General features: G+C 49.3%; 6 protein-coding genes across 6 annotated transcripts; 4 read left to right on the plus strand and 2 right to left on the minus strand.

Moving 5' to 3' along the window:
• Window positions 1-21: 21 nt before the first annotated feature.
• PFICI_00065 (uncharacterized protein) lies at window positions 22-1,797 on the minus strand (the record flags this gene model as incomplete). Its single annotated transcript, XM_007828646.1, has 1 exon — window positions 22-1,797. One exon carries the CDS (start codon window positions 1,795-1,797, stop codon window positions 22-24), a length of 1,776 nt encoding a protein of 591 aa, XP_007826837.1.
• A 1,405-nt stretch (window positions 1,798-3,202) lies between these two features.
• Window positions 3,203-5,159, plus strand: PFICI_00066 (uncharacterized protein; the record flags this gene model as incomplete). Its single annotated transcript, XM_007828647.1, has 3 exons — window positions 3,203-3,760; window positions 3,954-4,060; window positions 4,193-5,159. 3 exons carry the CDS (start codon window positions 3,203-3,205, stop codon window positions 5,157-5,159), a joined length of 1,632 nt encoding a protein of 543 aa, XP_007826838.1.
• A 427-nt stretch (window positions 5,160-5,586) lies between these two features.
• On the plus strand, window positions 5,587-7,293 carry PFICI_00067 (uncharacterized protein; the record flags this gene model as incomplete). Its single annotated transcript, XM_007828648.1, has 1 exon — window positions 5,587-7,293. The coding sequence occupies one exon, from the start codon at window positions 5,587-5,589 to the stop codon at window positions 7,291-7,293; it is 1,707 nt and encodes a 568-aa protein (XP_007826839.1).
• Window positions 7,294-10,127: 2,834 nt separating this feature from the next.
• On the plus strand, window positions 10,128-11,336 carry PFICI_00068 (uncharacterized protein; the record flags this gene model as incomplete). The annotated part of the gene is made up of 3 exons (XM_007828649.1): window positions 10,128-10,191; window positions 10,249-10,921; window positions 10,991-11,336. 3 exons carry the CDS (start codon window positions 10,128-10,130, stop codon window positions 11,334-11,336), a joined length of 1,083 nt encoding a protein of 360 aa, XP_007826840.1.
• Window positions 11,337-11,720: 384 nt separating this feature from the next.
• PFICI_00069 (uncharacterized protein) lies at window positions 11,721-13,070 on the plus strand (the record flags this gene model as incomplete). Its single annotated transcript, XM_007828650.1, has 1 exon — window positions 11,721-13,070. One exon carries the CDS (start codon window positions 11,721-11,723, stop codon window positions 13,068-13,070), a length of 1,350 nt encoding a protein of 449 aa, XP_007826841.1.
• Window positions 13,071-13,229: 159 nt separating this feature from the next.
• On the minus strand, window positions 13,230-16,493 carry PFICI_00070 (uncharacterized protein; the record flags this gene model as incomplete). The annotated part of the gene is made up of 2 exons (XM_007828651.1): window positions 13,230-15,981; window positions 16,048-16,493. The coding sequence occupies 2 exons, from the start codon at window positions 16,491-16,493 to the stop codon at window positions 13,230-13,232; spliced, it is 3,198 nt and encodes a 1,065-aa protein (XP_007826842.1).
• Between the last annotated feature and the right edge of the window lie 937 nt (window positions 16,494-17,430).

Raw genomic sequence — 17,430 nt, forward strand, 5'->3', positions numbered from 1 at the left:
ATCAAAATAACATGTCTTCAACTAGACCGATTGATCCAATACATAAAGGCGGCCTTCGTATGGTTTCAATGTCGTGACAGCACTCTGCGGTGTCCCATACGTCGACACGACCAGCTTGAGTTGATCCGCGGTCACCGTGTCCGGCAGACTCAACACATGCTCCTCCGACGTGAAATTGAGCACGACCAAGGCCTTGTCGCCACCATTGGTCTTCCAATACGAAAACACCTTTTCGTTCTCCTCGTCGATAATCTCATAGTACCCATACACCAACAGCCGCGCGAGGTCCTGACGGGTCCGCAGCATCTGCCGCCAAAAGCCCAAAACACTGTGCTCGTCGTCCTGCTGCGCCGCGACATTGATCTCGCCTGCGAGATCGTGCACGCGCATCCACGTGGCCGGGTTGGTCGAGAAGCCGCCCTGGGGGGAGGCGTCCCAGGCCATGGGGTAGCGGGCGTGGTCGCGCGACAGGTGCTGAATGGCCGTCTTGGCCCTGGCCAGGGCCTTGGGGTCATTGTTGGTGGCCTCGGCCACGTAGCGGTAAAAGTTGCCCGACTCGACGTCCTTGTACTCCTCAATCGGCCAGTCCTTGGGCATGTTGACCATGCCAATCTCCTGCCCCTGGTACACGAACAGCGTGCCGGATAGTGTCGTGTTGAGCAGGGCGAGCATCTTGCCCGAGGCGACGCGGAACTCGGGGGCGTCGGATGCGAAGCGGCTGACGGACCGCGCCTGGTCGTGGTTCTCCATGAACGATGTGGTCCAGGCATCGGTGCCGACAATGAGGCTTTGACTATTGTTGATGGCCCGCTTGAGGTCGGGAAGCTTCCAGTTGAACGGCGTCGTGTCATATTTGGCTTCTGTTCCTTGGCCCACGTCTACAACGTCGAATTGAAAGACCATGTCCAGCTGCTTGGCGGCGGCTGATACGTATTGCAGGACACGCGAGCGGTCTGGTGTGCACGGGCACTCTCCGACCGTCATGGTATCGTATGGCGCCATGATGGCGTTCATCTCAGAGAGATACTCGGTCATCCGCGGTCCGTTGCAGTACAAGGTGGAAGCCACCTGGTGCTCTGCCTTTGGGTTGATGACTGGTGCGTCGGGGAGACCTTGCGGTTTGCTGTACATGTTGACGGTATCAACGCGGAAGCCATCGACACCGCGCTTGAGCCAGAACTCTATGGCGGAGGAGTATATGGCCTTACGGGTATTTGGGTTCTCCCAATTCAAGTCGGGCTGCTCTGGACAGAAGAGATGCAGATAGTATTCTTGCGTGGCTTCGTCCCAGGTCCACGCGCTGGTGCTAAAATTTGAACGCCAATTGTTGGGAGGCTGACGTTTGCCGTCGGCATCATACTTGGCGGGGCGCCAGATGTACCAGTCGCGCTTTGGGTTTGTCTTGGACGATCTAGACTCCTGGAACCACTTGTGTAGATCTGAAGTATGGTTGATGACGAGGTCGACAATGATCTTGAGCCCCCGGGAATGGCACCCGTCTATGAGGTCCTGCATATCCTGCAGCGTGCCATAGGGTGGGAAAACCGACTCATAGTCGGAAATGTCATAACCCAAGTCGATTTGAGGACTGTCATAATGCGGGCAGACCCATATTGTGGTCGCACCAAGCGATTTGATATAGTCGAGCTTGGAAGCGATGCCACGGATATCTCCTAGTCCGTCGCCGTTGGAGTCCATGAAGCTGGCCGGGTATACCTGATAGACGACGGCCTCTTTCCACCATTTCTGCGAGCTGGCGCTGGGCACCAGCATTGCTGCAGATTCAGCAGAAGGCATTTTACAAGTTGGGAGAAATATGACCAAGTGGCACAGGATTTGTTCAATAACTCAACACGAATGAAAAGAGTAGCTACAGCCACACACACTTTAAAGTCGGGGAAGATGCGTTCAGGAGTGGTGTTTTGTTTTCTCAGATTTGTATGTTCAAGGTATAGTAAAAAAGACATGAATAGAACTGCGAACCACATGGCAATGTAATCTTATACTGACGAAACAACCGTTGGGCGATTCATTTGAGGGCTCCAAACGCAGAATACTCCGCACGGCACGTTGGTTTCTCATTGGCGATATCTCGGTCCGAGGTGTAGACCATGCGCTATAGTGCGCCACTCCAGCGATAGGGTCTCGCTGCTCAGCTATAATTTTGATTGGTCCAATGTCGCCCCGAGGTCAATCCTCGCGCATTTCCACGAGCAATTCAGCGAGTATCTGCTCCAATGCCATTTACCGCTTGCGGCATGTTGGCAGCACCCAAGCGAGCTAAGCATATATGCGGGGGTTGCATACACCTACATACATGCACCCCAGAAAATCGAATGATTGAATACTGCCCAGACTGACGGTCACCATGGATGAAAGACCATAATGGTTCAATAATGGACGATATCTCGCTCATATTTCGCGCATGATTGCGCGTCGCAAATAATCATTATCCATGTCATGGGGTGATGGTAAAAGCAACAAACGTGCAACAAACACATCGACATTGGAGGTATTGGATCGATATATACACACCAAGCCTTGATGTTTGTGTTTATGAGGTCCGATCGAAATGCGACAAGAAGCAGTAAGGTGAATGATCTCCGCCTTTGCATGGAGAGAGGCATTTGAGACCTATCCTAACCAATCGCTATATTCCTATCTTGTCTTCGAGCAATCACTTGAACGTCATCACCGCAGATGACGGGTTTCATCGGGACTTCTTCCACTCTCTGGGCATCTTGGCTACCTTTTTTAAACTCCGCTCAATTCTCGCATCAACTTTTCACGGCGCAGAGGCCCCATGTCGATTTAGAAAGCCCAGACACCAATGTCACTCATATGATGGGGAAAATGCATTAGCGCTTGGGGTCCCCAGATTTCGCCGTCCCCGGACTTGCCGCTTAGCGGCCGATGGTATCGCCGAATGGCATATTTGATTGGGTCAATCTCGATCCGAGTTTTTTCAGCTCCAATTCCTGTATTGAAAGTTGGGAAATCCTGGAAACGCCATGATTTGTATAAGCACAAATATCGCGGGTTTTCTCTCAGGAGAGCCTCACTATATGAAGGGATGGCTCCGCCACGTCGATCGAAGCATTTACCATGAGCATATCATGAGTCTTGCGTCCTGACTCTTGAGCACAAATCTTTACAACTTGTTCATATTGCTCTTCTGAAATCACCTCTCCGAGCCGGTAACATGGCTGATCTCAACGATCCCAAACAGTCTGCCGTCGACAATGCAGCCTTCAACAGCATTCGAGATGCGGCCAAAGCTACACAAGCCGAGCACGAAATGGGATTTCTTGAATCTCTCAAGGTGTATCGCAAAGGTGTAGCCTGGTCCATCATGCTGTCCACGGCCATTGTTATGGAGGGATTCGATCTTATCCTTCTCGGCGGTCTCATTGGCTTTCCGCCATTCGAAGAACGGTTCGGCGATCTACAACCAGACGGGACGTACGAACTATCAGCTACATGGCAGACGGCCTTGAACATGGGATCGCTGGTAGGCCAGATCATTGGTCTCTTCCTCAATGGCTACATTGCGGATCGATTTGGTTACAGATACACCATGATGGGCGGACTCACCCTGATTGTTTCATTCATCTTTATCCCATTTTTCTCAAATAGCATCGCCATGTTTCTATGCGGTCAAATCCTTCTCGGCATTCCGTTCGGATGTTTCCAGACTCTGGCGTGCACATATGCATCAGAAGTTGTCCCGACACAACTCCGAGCGTATCTCACCACCTATGTAAGTACTACAAACTTTTGGTGTTCTTCCCTTTATTGCATGTCTCCCAGGGATCATCTCCCTCTGAGAAGGTGTTTCCCGGTCCTGCATCTTTGTCCCAGGAAATACCTCTTCCACACCTTTATTGTGCTTGGTGGGAATTTCTACACGATCGAGCGAAGATCGAGAAGCTAACACGTTTGGGTCTCCTCAGGTTAACTTGTGCTGGGTTTTTGGCCAAATCATTGCTTCGGGCCTGCTGCGAGCTCTCGTCAACCGTGCAGATAGCTGGGGCTACAGAATTCCTGTGGCAGTACAATGGTAAGTTATGATTGTGCTTTCCTTTTGTTGCAAGCAATATTCCCGCGCCAGCCCGCGACAAATGCAGATGCTTAGCACTATATTCGCATCGCATGTGATAATGTACAAGATGGCTAATCCCAAGACTCACAGGTTCTGGCCCATTCCCCTATTCATCGGCTGTTTGTTCATTCCAGAGTCACCATGGTGGCTTGTTCGGCAAGGAAGAATCGAAGACGCGAAACGATCGCTGGAGCGCCTGACATGCAAGACGGACTCGTCCTTTAGTGTCGATGAGACAGTCGCCATGATAATTTACACGGACGAACATAACAAGGCAATCTCAGCGGGAACATCCTATCTTGATTGCTTCAAGGGATTCGACTTGCGTCGCACCGAAATAGTCTGCATGTGCTGGGTCTCTCAAGTGCTCTCTGGATCCCCGTTGATGGGTTATTCGAGCTACTTCTATCAGCAAGCCGGCCTAGACGTCAGCAACGCCTTCACCATGACTATTGCCCAATTTTGCCTCGGCGGAGTCGGCACCATCTGCTCGTGGTTCCTCATGGGCCGAGCTGGCCGTCGCACGATTTACTTGTACGGCCAAGGGTGTATGGTGGTCGCCCTCTTGGCCATTGGCTTTACCTCGCTGGCCGGCCGGTCCAACACGGCGGCGCAATGGGCCATTGGGTCTCTCCTGCTGGTGTTTACCTTTGTTTACGATTGCACGGTCGGACCCGTCTGTTACACTCTGGTGGCTGAGCTGCCCTCCTCTCGACTGAGGACCAAGTCGGTTGTTCTGGCAAGGAACATGTACAACCTGATTAGCATCGTGGCAACCATCATTACGCCATCCATGCTGAATCCCACAGCCTGGAACTGGGGTGCCAAGTGTGGCTTCTTCTGGGCAGGGACATGTTTTCTATGCTTTATTTGGACATTTTTCCGACTACCTGAGCCCAAAGACAGAACCTTTGCAGAAATTGATGCGCTCTTTGAGAGAAAGACGCCGGCCAGAAAGTTCAAGTCGACGGCTGTCGATGAGTTGAACCCAGAAAGTCTAGAGGAGAAGTCGGTCATGGTACACGTAGAAAATACGGAAAAGGTGGAAGTAGCATAAAGACGTGCAATGACGTCTGTGAGACGATCAGCTTAGTAACCTAGTGAAGGGGAAAAGAGCATATGCTTGAATCTAGAGGCAATAAATTTAATACTTGAATGTGTCATCTGACTGCTGCGCACTGCGATTAATTCTTCGACACCAGTAAAGTAATAGCTTGCGAAGATGGCGGGCGCGCTGGTACAACACGAGAAGCTCTGAAGCGATGATGAGATCTGCGGTTGACTGCCGAGATGCGGGTACCTGTAGACGCTAACATGTGTGCTAACCCAGGCACTTCCAAGACCGCTAAATTCTCAATGGTGTGTGCGCTCAGGCGTCGGCACAACGCTGAGTTGGGGTAAGCAGCCTTTTGTTTTCTCCTCTCCCTCCCTCCCTGATTTGCCGATCCTCTCATCCTTGACATAGATCAGTGCACTTCAACTTGATGGCCGATGGACAAGCACAGCAACAGGGAGATTCGGTCCCCTCGCTTCGACGGATACGCCGGGCCTGCGATGGTTGTCGCGCTCGTAGAGTCAAATGCAATGGCGACACCAATCGCTGTCAGCAATGCAGTCATTTAGGCTTGCGGTGCGTCTACTCGGCACAAAGGTCAAAGAGCTCGCGCAGCGGGGTCACTCGAGGCTCTGTGATAGCGCAGCTCAAAGGAAATCCCACGTCGCTTACAGTGGGCAATGCCCCGCGGAGTAGCCCTGGAGCGACACTGAACCACCATTCGGTTAGTGGCAACAGCCCAGCCAGTGTAACACCGCAATTGAGTGGCGGTAATGGTGGTAGTGATGGGACACTGCCGGCTTCATTCTCGAGAGACTTCTTCAGAGGGCTCATTGGCGACTATACTCTTTACGTCTACGAAGTGAACCCCATCATATCGCCGCCAGAGATGCTAGAGTCTATTGACCGCATGGATCAGGCCGAGAACCCAGTCGATTATGCTCTCGTACACGCATATGCCGCTGTGACAGTCAACCTCACAACGCCAGATTGGCAGGCTGACCATGACAAGTCACACCTGATACACCAGCTTCTGGGGATTGCCATGACCGCGCGCAGTGCTGTCATGACACAAGCAATGAGCGTCGTCTCATCAAGCTTGCACCCATATCTATCGGCACATCTTATCATGACGGCAATATTCATTGAGATTTGTCTCATGGCTGTTGATAAGTTTGCCGAGGCTTTCCTGATCTTGCGAGAAGCAATAGGCATGATACAACTTCTCGGAGTTGACCGTCTGGTCACCAGCTCCGAACTCTGCACAGTGAATGCCGAGCATGGCACAAAGCACAAAAGCACACTGAGCCTCTCTGAAAAGACTAGACGTATTCGGCTATATTGGGAAGCTTTCATACACGAACGCTTCTTGACCATCATGGCTGATTACCCACCCGCTTTACCGCCACTTCCACCCGACGTGTCCTTGCCACGAGAGGATGCCTCGATTCCAATCAACATTCACGTGGGATGGCAGTATCTAATCAAGCTATTCAGCGTTTTGGATGACGATTTTGTCCGACATTGGCGTAGTTCCAACAAGCACACTCCTGAACCAGTGACAGCTGCTTGGATTGAGGCCAAGATGCATTACTTGAATGGTCTGTACGATATTGATCTAGAACTACAATGTGACGCCTATCGACAAGAGAATGTAGCAGGGATTGAGACAGCATCACACACGCATACTGACCCATCACCACCTGGCGTTACTTGTTTGTCAACTCTGCAAAAGGCAGACATCATCATAACAAGACAATGGCTCCTCATGCTTCTTTGGCAGCTCGCGATATCGAATTTTCTCCTGTCCTCGGAATCGGCATCGCTCGAGGCAAACGCAATGTCACTGCAATTTCCAGTTATGCTCTCGCAACAATTGCGACAAGTCGTCGTGTTCCTTGGGAGGCCGAGCATCGAGAGACATGGCTCGGGGATTCTCAGAAAACTGTTTGAAATTACAAATTCACTCGCCGATGTCATTATCCATGTTCCCCCCCTCGATAGTGAGCAGGCTGCACAGCGCATGGACGATTTTAATTTCTTGTCAGAGTTCCTACATAATTCTGTTAGTCTGAGGGAAGTACAGTTGGGCATTCTTGCTGAGAAAAGCATAGCACTCAAGGCTCGTTCTCGCTAAATACACAATATCTCACCAATCATGGATCCAGAAGCATCTTGTCAGATCCAATCATTGAGTGAATATCTTCCAGCGTACCTCTTGCACATGCTCCCTACTAAAACCCAAAAAACTAGTGTGGTCCCGATGTGATCGACCGGACACATGTGCCGTACAAAGAGTCTGTGCCAAACTTAAAGTACAGATCTTTACTACGTGACAAAGGCGATACATCTGATAACCAAATTCAAATCAAACACACTCTCATGGTACGCCTCCATGTTATAGCAAGCTCTGAGAACTCTCGCACAGACGGCCTAGACTAAGACGCGTCACGGACATTGGGACAAATCGAGTCTAGTACCAACGCAAGTCTTCCATTTTCGGTGCTTCAACACCTTTTCTGGCCAAACATCCGTATAAACTATGGATCAGTTCCTTTCATCAGAGCGCATTTCTCTTTGCAAAAGACCCAAAGAATAAGCAGCGACAAGCACCAAAGCGTCCGTTTACCCGCTTATAGTTCCCGCAACGGTTTTATGTCACTTTGAACCTTTGCTCACCGGTTGATGGCAGAGCGCTGATGGTCACAAGGCGTGTTGTTATTTTGATCGACTTTGTCTTTGTCAAGATTGAAGCGAGCGCTGGTGACAACGGCCTTGAACCCAACTCTGTGCCCAAGACCTATTCTTACCTTAGCAGATTGTCTCTTTCATGCTCGGCTGGAGGTCCATGATCAACGGGACAAGTACTTTGTACAAGACCCGAACGCCAATGGTCCTGCTCATACACTAAAACAACGCAATTTTAAGGACCCGCACATAGGGCAAAGACAGTTGGACCGTAGTGGCTTATTAGGTTTTTGTAACTGTTCGCTGCCTTCAATTACTTATCTGAAGGCTCTTACATCTTGTATTTTTGATAATACTTGTCCATATCGTCGGTTCAACTCAAGACATCAAAATGCTGGTGCATGTTACATAGTGGACTTTAATATTGTTGCGAAACACTTCAGACACTGCAGAATATACTAGCAGACCCATTCGGATACGGCAAAAGCCCACAACGCTCCCTCGAAATAATGGCGGCTAGGAAGCCAACGGTTGCAAGACGGTGTGTGTTATTAGCCTGCCACGAACAGTCGGGCTAGTTACCTACGAAGTGGGATCGGACGAAGAGGAGGGTGAGCTAGATCCAGGGGCCAAACTTGGGTATTTTAGCTCTCAGAAAATAGACTCGGTTTCGCAAGACAGTGAACCACAATCTCTACCTGAGCAAAAATACCAGAAAAGCGAATAGACATATTTTTATCGAACCATGTCATTGCTCATTGGTAGAGGATAGAATTTGCAATGCTTAACTGACGGACTCGTCGGAATTATCGATCTACACAGCACTATGATATTGGCAATCGCGAAAAATGGGTATGAAATCACTAGAAACCTAATGCCAACTGAAGGATTCATCTAGTTTGCCTTGCCTGAAATCTTGACTGACGGATGCGACACAATTCCAAGCTATTGTTACAATTTCAAGGCCCACCAATCGCAAGTAGAACCCTGAACATCAAGTACTCAGCATTAAAACTATCAGTACATACCTAACCCAGGTAGTTACTGGTTGACAACCTGTTTAGCGAGGGCCTTACTTTGATGTGACTTGTTACTGGTAGAAGGATTGAATGCATTGTATTCATACATAGTCACAATCCTGCGATACTTGGGGTTTTAAGTTTCGGCTGATGAGCCGGGTAAAACCCACAGTCTTATTGTCACCCTGTCAAGGTTGTGACTTGAAGCACGCATTGATGTGTGCGTTGCTATAGTCATGTTCAGTACATGGCTGCCCAGCTTGGAGGGGACCCGAGCGCAAAACATCTGACTCGACTAATGCATCTTTTCCTTTTGACAGCTGTTTGCCACACGAAACAGAAGTTCCTTAATTCTCAACGAGATTGGCTTTTGGGGACCATCACCGTGCATAAGTTCCAAATGTGCTTATATCCGGGGGTCGCAAAAGTTGGGAATTTCCCAAGCCACTAACCTAGTACCTTAAAACTGACAAGCGACGCCGCCCGGTTATAGCGCTGCAACGGGTCCATGCGCCAAACCTTGAGCGATGCCAAGATCAGGGAGTTCGCGCGAATCCGTATAGGATCGACATGTCGACCATGCATCACAACCCCCCAACCTATCTCAGATGGGCTAGGGATGCACTGGCACCCGGCACAGAGCGAACAGAGCACCACTCAATAGTGTACTAAGTAAGAGTTCAGGAATGCGTGATTCATGCAAGTGGGTTTGACATACCTGTTTGATAGTACCAGAAGATCCCATAGGGTACACCGGAAACTGGCTACACTATAGAAAAGGCATGAGCGTGTACATATCTTATATGGAGCGCATCCTAGTGTCGATCTCCCGGTGGAAGTGGTCCGCCATGATGCGGAATTCTCTCTCTCCACGTGCCAGGGCTGCGGACAGAGGTCCTTGCACTTCATTGCAGAGATAAATGTCTACCCAACCCCTGTTCTCTTTATACACTTTGCGGGCTTGTCAAACTACATGTATCGAGTTATTGGATTTCGAGCTCAGTTTTACAGAACAAGCACTGGTTCTTGAGCACGGCTCGAAGCCTGCTTCGCTCTGCCGATCTATCATCAGCGCATTTTCGTGATATTCAGCGGCAGTTCGCGTTTCGGTAACCATGGACCAGCTTCCAAAGTGTGCGGTAGGAATCAGCATGTCTTTGTATTCTCACGCACACAGGCTAACGGACCGTAGCTCAGCTGTCTATTGACTGCTATTCAAGTGTCGACATGCAGCATAACGGACCTTGCTTGCCAATGCACAAACATGGCGCTGCAATCCAATGTGGAAGACTGTGTAATGAGCCATTGTACAATACCGGAAGCACTGGGTTCGTAAAGTCTTGAAGAAAACCGTCATAATTCCAATTACTGACTGACATGTCTAGTCACCAAAAATGTCACACAAACGACCTGTGGAGCAGCACCAAGGGAGGCGAGAGTCGACTACCTAGAAATGTCTGTAATATTAATGGTTTTCGCCACCATTTCGGTATGGAGCCGATTGATATACAAATTCTTCTATACTACCACTGGTCTGCGCGCCGACGACTGGTTTATACTCGCCACATGGGTTGCCTGTATTCCCTCGGCCGTGGTCAACCATGTCTTTCTCATGGCCAACGGCCTGGGCCGGGATATATGGACTCTAGCTCCAGACACCTTGACACGTTTTGCCATTGGGTTCTGGCTCATGGAGCTCCTCTACTTTTTTGAGTCCTTTATGCTCAAGCTATCCATGATTGCATTCTACCTGACCATCTTTCCGGGGAGAAATGTGCGACGCATACTGCTCCTGACGGGACTGTTTGACCTCCTCTATGGCATCACCTTTGTCCTGGTCCCATTTGGTCAATGCGTACCGCTTTCTCACTTTTGGAATCAATTCCAAGGCAGCCAAGGAACGTGCATCGATTTCAATGCCTTGGCCTGGGCAAACGGGTCCATAAGCATCGCCATCGATCTCTGGCTCATCACTATACCAATCTACCAGCTCCGGAAGCTACAGCTGAGCAAATGGAAGAAGATAGGAGTCGGCGCCATGTTTGTTGTCGGATCATTGTAAGTTTTATCCTAACAAACCCCAGCTGCTGACCCCATGTCGAATGCTAATGTAATCGCATCTCTCAGTGTAACCGTCATTAGTGTCATTCGACTGGTATTTCTCGTGCTCATGAAGGGCTCCATCAACTTGACGTGGGACTACTTTAACGTCTGTTTCTGGTCGACGCTCGAGATCATGATTGGCATCATGTGCACGTGCATGCCGACTTTGCGCCTGATACTGGTCCGAGTCACGCGCCGGGTCAGCAGTACGATCAAGGATAACTCGTACTACATGAGCCGAAGAAAGTCATATGCTACCAAGGAGTCGTCGACCGAGATGAGTGCGACTGTGGTAGAGTCGAAAAGGGATAATGAGGAAGGATTGAGTATCCATGGCTCAGATAAAGATTTGACCAGGGGAACGATATAGCCTTTTACGTTCCTTGAGTGTCTTACTATGAAATGACGATACGGCTTTTGTCATTAAAAGTTGCCATGACCATGTTTCCTCACACAAAATTTCCAACAAATCTCTGTCGAACAATTTTGAAACAAGTGATTGGCCTTGAATCTCCATGATTGCATGGGCGTATTTTGCGCAGCGGGGGATTCATGCAGATAGTCGTCCAGATGTAGTTAGGTGGTTTAGGTCTCGTGTCCTCGCTTAAGTACCTGGTGGGCACTGCCACGATAGGCGGCCTAGAGAGCCTCGCATTGCGGCGCAGCACCTCCGCGCGATGATATTGATTCTCATGGTCCGGTCATCCCAAGATTCCAACCTCTTTGCGTGATCATTTATGCTGTATATCATACCATGAACAGTTCGACCTTGGTTACACAGTCAACAACCCAGGAGGTCACCGGCCAATCTGCCTTTTGGGTTCTCATCACTTTGGCCGGAGCGGCAGTATGTCAACCCACACATACAAGATTGGACACCGTCTTCTTCGGCGGCAACATCAGCTTAACGAGAGCTCTTCCTAGCATTTGTCTGTGGGACGGCATCGTGGATGTTTACGCATTATGCAAAGCCATCCGCGAGGGACGGCGCACTTCTGGTCAAGACGTCGCCCCAGTCACTCTACCAAGGCATACTGCCGCGAAAAGGATCCGAGCACGGCTGAAACCAAACGTGGTTATGGTCAAACTGGCGATTGCTCTCATTGCCGTCTTGCCCCAGACTATCAAGATACTCAGCATGCGCGGAATCCCCGGGACCCAATTCGCCGCCTCCATCTTCTTCTTTGCATCGGCCACCAGACTCATCGTAGAATTAACTGGATTGGAAACGTATCGAAATCTTCCCGTCATTCTACCCGAGCGTGCCCATTGGAAGAATCCGTCATTCGTCCTGTTTTACTTGATCGTCATGAGTCAAATTTATAGCTGGCTATGGATATGGTACAATATTGGATTTTTGTTGAAAATCGATATATCCGAGTACATTTATGTGAGGCTCGCGTTCACGTCAATCGAACTCATCACGAAAATTGCTGCGATTGCTCAAGGAATACTATGGGCCAGGGGGATTGTCGTACATTGGAGTCAGGGAGACCCAGCGCCGCCTCGGATTCTATCCGCGGTTGGCGTCTTGTTGCCAGTGTCAGTCCATATTCTGACATCGCCGATTAACCAAGCCGCGTCAACATCCGTGCCTTCCTTTGTGATCAAGGCAAATGCGATCTCGGATAGAATTTTGTATGCCGCATTCTTGGCATTTTGCGCTGCATCCGCGAGCTTTGTGGCGGCGGGACTGTTGGATCTCCTGGGGAGGAAGATAGCCGAGAGGAATTATGCCGAGGACACATATCTCGGCGGCGATGATACTGCTCCCGGGACCTCACAAGAGACGGACGTTGCTCTAACAGGACAGACGACGGACACGGCGGCACATGTAGCGCAGGAGAGCGACACTGCCGATCGATCTCTGGCCCAGAGGATCAAGGCAGTATTGATGCGCCCCATATTCTCGGTACTATACAGCGCGCACGTTGTCAATTCTGGCCTCGATCATCGGGTCATGAGCTTTGTTCGCATGAACTCGCTGGCGAGCAATATCGTTGCAATCACCATATTCAATATTGTCACAACAGTATGCTATTATCTTGTCAGATTTGATGGAACTGGGACAACTAGTCCTGCTTGGACAAGCATTCTGGGATAGATCTGGCGCGTTAATAGACATGTTATGCTTCATTTTAAATATCTATCGGCGACTTGTTCAGGAATTGTTTCAAATGACAACGATTGCAACACTGAATTTTCACATCGTGACAGGTATCTGGAAAAACGCAAACTTCTGATTGAAGTGAAAACCCGGGATTCACTGTTTTGACTGCTTGACCGCTGATTCTAGAGAATCCTGATCCCAGCTGCCCCGATATCTTTTGAGACCTCGATTCACGCCCATCAACTCACCATCAATCATCGACCGTAGCGCTCCCATCATCTGGTCTGGACATCCCTCCGAAAGTGTAGAAGATATTTCTTCCAGTGCTTCCCTTTTCCCAGAACAGTGGGATATCAGCTCTGCTGTAACGGATTGTATGAACTTGGTACGCTCTGGATCAGCCGACAGACTCGTGAACAGACCCTTCAATGAAGTGCAGAATGATGTTAGGATTAGTTCAGACGGCCGATCTCGAGCCAAATTTCCATACGCCGCCTCTTCTTGGGCTCCATGATTTCGCTCGCCCATGTCGCCAGACTTGGTAGCCGTTTCTTCATATGCTGGAATGCCCAAGGTCGCTCCCGCACGTAGGAATGCCCTCAGGGTCCTGAGATAGCCTTCATAACACTCGCTGCCGAGAAACTTTGACACGGATATCTTCAAAAAGTGCGAAAAGACCGTATGAGAACCCTTAGGGCGTTCGGGCAAGAGGCTTGCGTTGGGATCGGCACCGTGGGAAAGTAGAAGCACGAACAAGTTCTTGTCGAGAGAATCATTGAAGCGCATCGCGGGAAACGTACACGCTATTGACAGCATGTTGAAGACGGACATTATTTCCCTGGCAAAAAGCACCCACGGGGAAGGTTGTGTCGAAAGACTGTTTGTTACTTCTGTCGAGAGCGTCCGTTTGGTTGTAAAGTTTGGATTTTCTCCCATGCGCAGCAAAATCTCGAGGACCTCTGGCACGGGAGCAGGGCTTTCTCCACTGCTCAGCGACATGGGAATCAATGCAAAATAGAGCGGAGGGTCCTCAAGCAGCTCCAAGAAGTCGGGATCATCCCGCAGCTTTTGTGTGATGTAAGGAGCTAGGTTATGTCGAAGGAGCTCCTCGCGGAAAAGCAGCTTGGGGTTGCTTCCTGATGCAGCAATACCACGCACGGTGACATGGCCAATGCGAATCATCATCTCGACAGAATGATCGTAATCATCTAGCAAACTCAAGCTTTCCCTCGAGTGATCGGTTTTAATGGCCTCGGCTGCATAGATCAATGCTTGATTCAAGTGAGAAGTGAATATTCCGGAGTTCCGTCCTTGACCCAGCTTGACGATTCCTGCGACGATGGAACCGTCCAGGCTCGTGGTCTTGAGGAATCCGAGATAAGCAGTGGCAATAGCCTTGTATCCATTGTAGGACGGTGGCAGCTTTTGTTTCAAGTAATCGCCCATGTCTTTTGTCAAGACAAAGTCTTTAACTGTTCGATGTAGAAACTCGAATCGCTGATGAACAACTTTGAGGAGCCCTTTAGTCTTGTCGTTGACGCTCCGAGCAGTCTGTTCTCTCTGCATGGATAGTTGCCCGTACGTCATGCCCTGTATTTGACAGGATTGTGCATACTTGGGGGTATCAAATTCCTTCTCCAAAACTGCGTACAAGTCGATATGGAGTGGCTCTAGAGCGTGAGAAGCTGCTTGCAGGATACCTGCCATTTTTGGGTGCGAAGATACATCCACACTCTCAAGCATCGTCCTGAATAGTTGCTCCAAGTCTCTTGGTAGCCCATTCAAGTGATGATGTAGATCCGCAAAGGTGTCTCCACGAGCGTTGGCTTCTCTCAAAGTCTTTGTGACGAAGAAAGCCCAAAGAAAGACACCGTCTGCCTTGGAAGCAATCTCCCGGCAAATTTCATCCTTGTCTTCTTCGGTCATGCGAATTTCGTTTCCAGCAGCCAATTGTAGCTGATCATGGACAAAATTGCGAATATCGTCTCTTGTCAGCTCGTGGATATCCATCTTCTTGGCAGGGTCGGTGCCGAATCTTTGCTCAAACACTGGCCAAGGGCGACTTGAAAGACACATTTTAATGTGTGGAGATTGAGCCATGTCATGAAGTATGTTGCAGAGCTCTTCATGATTGCTATCGTACTCATCCAATCCGTCAATGAAGAAGCACAGCTTCAGTGGGAAATTTGGAGTAGTCGCCAATGACCGAAGAGCGACACCAAGCTCGGTTACTGACCAAGGCTCCGTAGCTTCTTGCCACTTGCCTTCCTTGGCAGCGTTCCATCGCCTCGGACTTATGAGTTCAATCACGGCAGGCTGCTTGTTGAATGTGTCGAATAACAACGACTGGAAAAGTCCCTGCCATGACTTTTGAATCGGGGTCCCTGCAATCCAGAAGAAATGGGCCGCGATCGCAAGGTTTTCTTTGGCGCCCGCCCAGGAGCCAAGCAAATCTTTTGTCTGTTGATGATTCGATATGAATTTCATGAAAGTCGATTTGCCAGATCCAGGCTTGCCAGAGATCCAAAATGTACTACTGCCTGACAGAAACCATTCTGCGAGTCGCGATTCGAACGCCCAACGAAAGGTATCTCTGTGCGCCTGGGGAACAGAATCATGACGAACGGGCCTACTATCATAGTTGAGGCTGGCAACTATCTTCTCTGCAATCATGTGGTCTTCTGATTGAGTCAATTGACGCAAAATAGACTGCATTTCGTACATGTTTTGCTGACTGAACACGGTCTTAGCACCTTGCCAATTTGCATTAGTCGACCCTCTTTGTAGCATAGCACCAAGAGACGCAAGACTTTGTGTTAGTGAATCAGCACGGGACTCAAATTCTGGACGCAAGCGCTGAGTCTCGACACTCAATGATTTGATAGTGTTGCTGACTTGATCTACCCTAGATCTTAACCAAGTTTCAGTATTTGAATGTTTGCCACACTTTTTCATAGGTTAACTTGCTTACCGGATGATTGAGTGAATGTGGCTAGAAACTGTTTCGGAAAGACGCTTCATTTTCTCATGTTGCAAGGTGGAGAGAATCAAGGGACTTGCCCAGTTGTTGGGTGATTGTAACCTTTCTTGCTCTGTGCTGCTCCCAAAATCCGGTGTCATCATTTCTTTGAGTTCTTCAAGAACGATATCGATATCGCGGATGCTCAAGACCGCCAAACGATTAAGGTCGAGCACGTTGATGGACTGATGATGTGCTTTGGGATCAACTGGCTGTTTGACAACATGATCCATTAAACCCCGCAATTTGATGAGTTCTTCGCACATCAATTTCAGATCAGATCGCCGATTCTCAGATGCTTCGCTGTGCATTGTTGCCAAGCTGGTCATGAGCTTGCCTGCGAGCTCGACAAAAGCAAGTATGCCTGCCGAGGCCTCGCACGACGTGTCGATACTCATATTGACGATATACACAGTCTAGATTTGCAGAATCTTTTTATCTGAGAAATGGAATGAAGACAAGCAAGACGAGAAGCAAGCCAGGAAACAAAAGTCAACGTGTGACAAATGTTGGCGGCCTTATCTACCTAGGTACGCATTATGCTCGGCTCGTGTGTAAGCGCATGCTACCCCTGTTCCTTTTGCTCCGTACCCTGTCAAAAGTCAGCTCCGTAGGGTGGGACTATGCACGAAGGGTCCAGGACTCAAATGTACGCAGTAGTTTTGGTCTACGCTATTCCCCTTGAGAGCAAATTTAGATTATTCCAGGAATACCGAAGTAGAAAGCTTTTCTCAGCTAAGCCAATGGATAACTAAATTTCAGGATTCGAACGGAGCAGCGTCTGGAAGATGTCCGAGCCCATCTGAGAGAGCTACGAAGGAGAGGTGATCAAGAGCCATCCTAACCCGCCCGAACATGTGAATTGCTCTGGGTACTATCTACATGAGTGCAGCAAGGTTCGATTTTAACCACGCGTCCACATTGAAACATGTAGCCTCACAGATTTTCATCGCCTTGATTACGTATTCCTTTAATACCATTCAGCAGCGACCGCATCGTAACGGTGGTGTAGTCTAATCTGGCACTCAAGGGACAATCATATGGAGGCCCACATTGGTGTTTGTTCTTCTTTTGAGTGCGTGAAAAACGCAAGACGATTTCTGACAAGCTGCAGGTCGCAAATGGTTCGTGAGAAGGCCACAAGTCGCATTGAACGAGTATGCTGAAATACTCCGCAATCCTGAAATCGCTGGTGCAGTGGCGTCTCGTGAGGTTCTCATTATGACATGGATGACACTTCCTGGCATTGTCGGGATGAGTTCTACCGCAAGGGATACAAGAAAGACCTGGCATTGGATAACCCGCCTTGTCTTGACGTAAATCAGCCTCCAAAGC

The sequence above is a fragment of the Pestalotiopsis fici genome, assembly GCF_000516985.1.
Source record: "Pestalotiopsis fici W106-1 unplaced genomic scaffold PFICI_Scf_1, whole genome shotgun sequence".
Taxonomy (NCBI): domain Eukaryota; kingdom Fungi; phylum Ascomycota; class Sordariomycetes; order Amphisphaeriales; family Sporocadaceae; genus Pestalotiopsis; species Pestalotiopsis fici.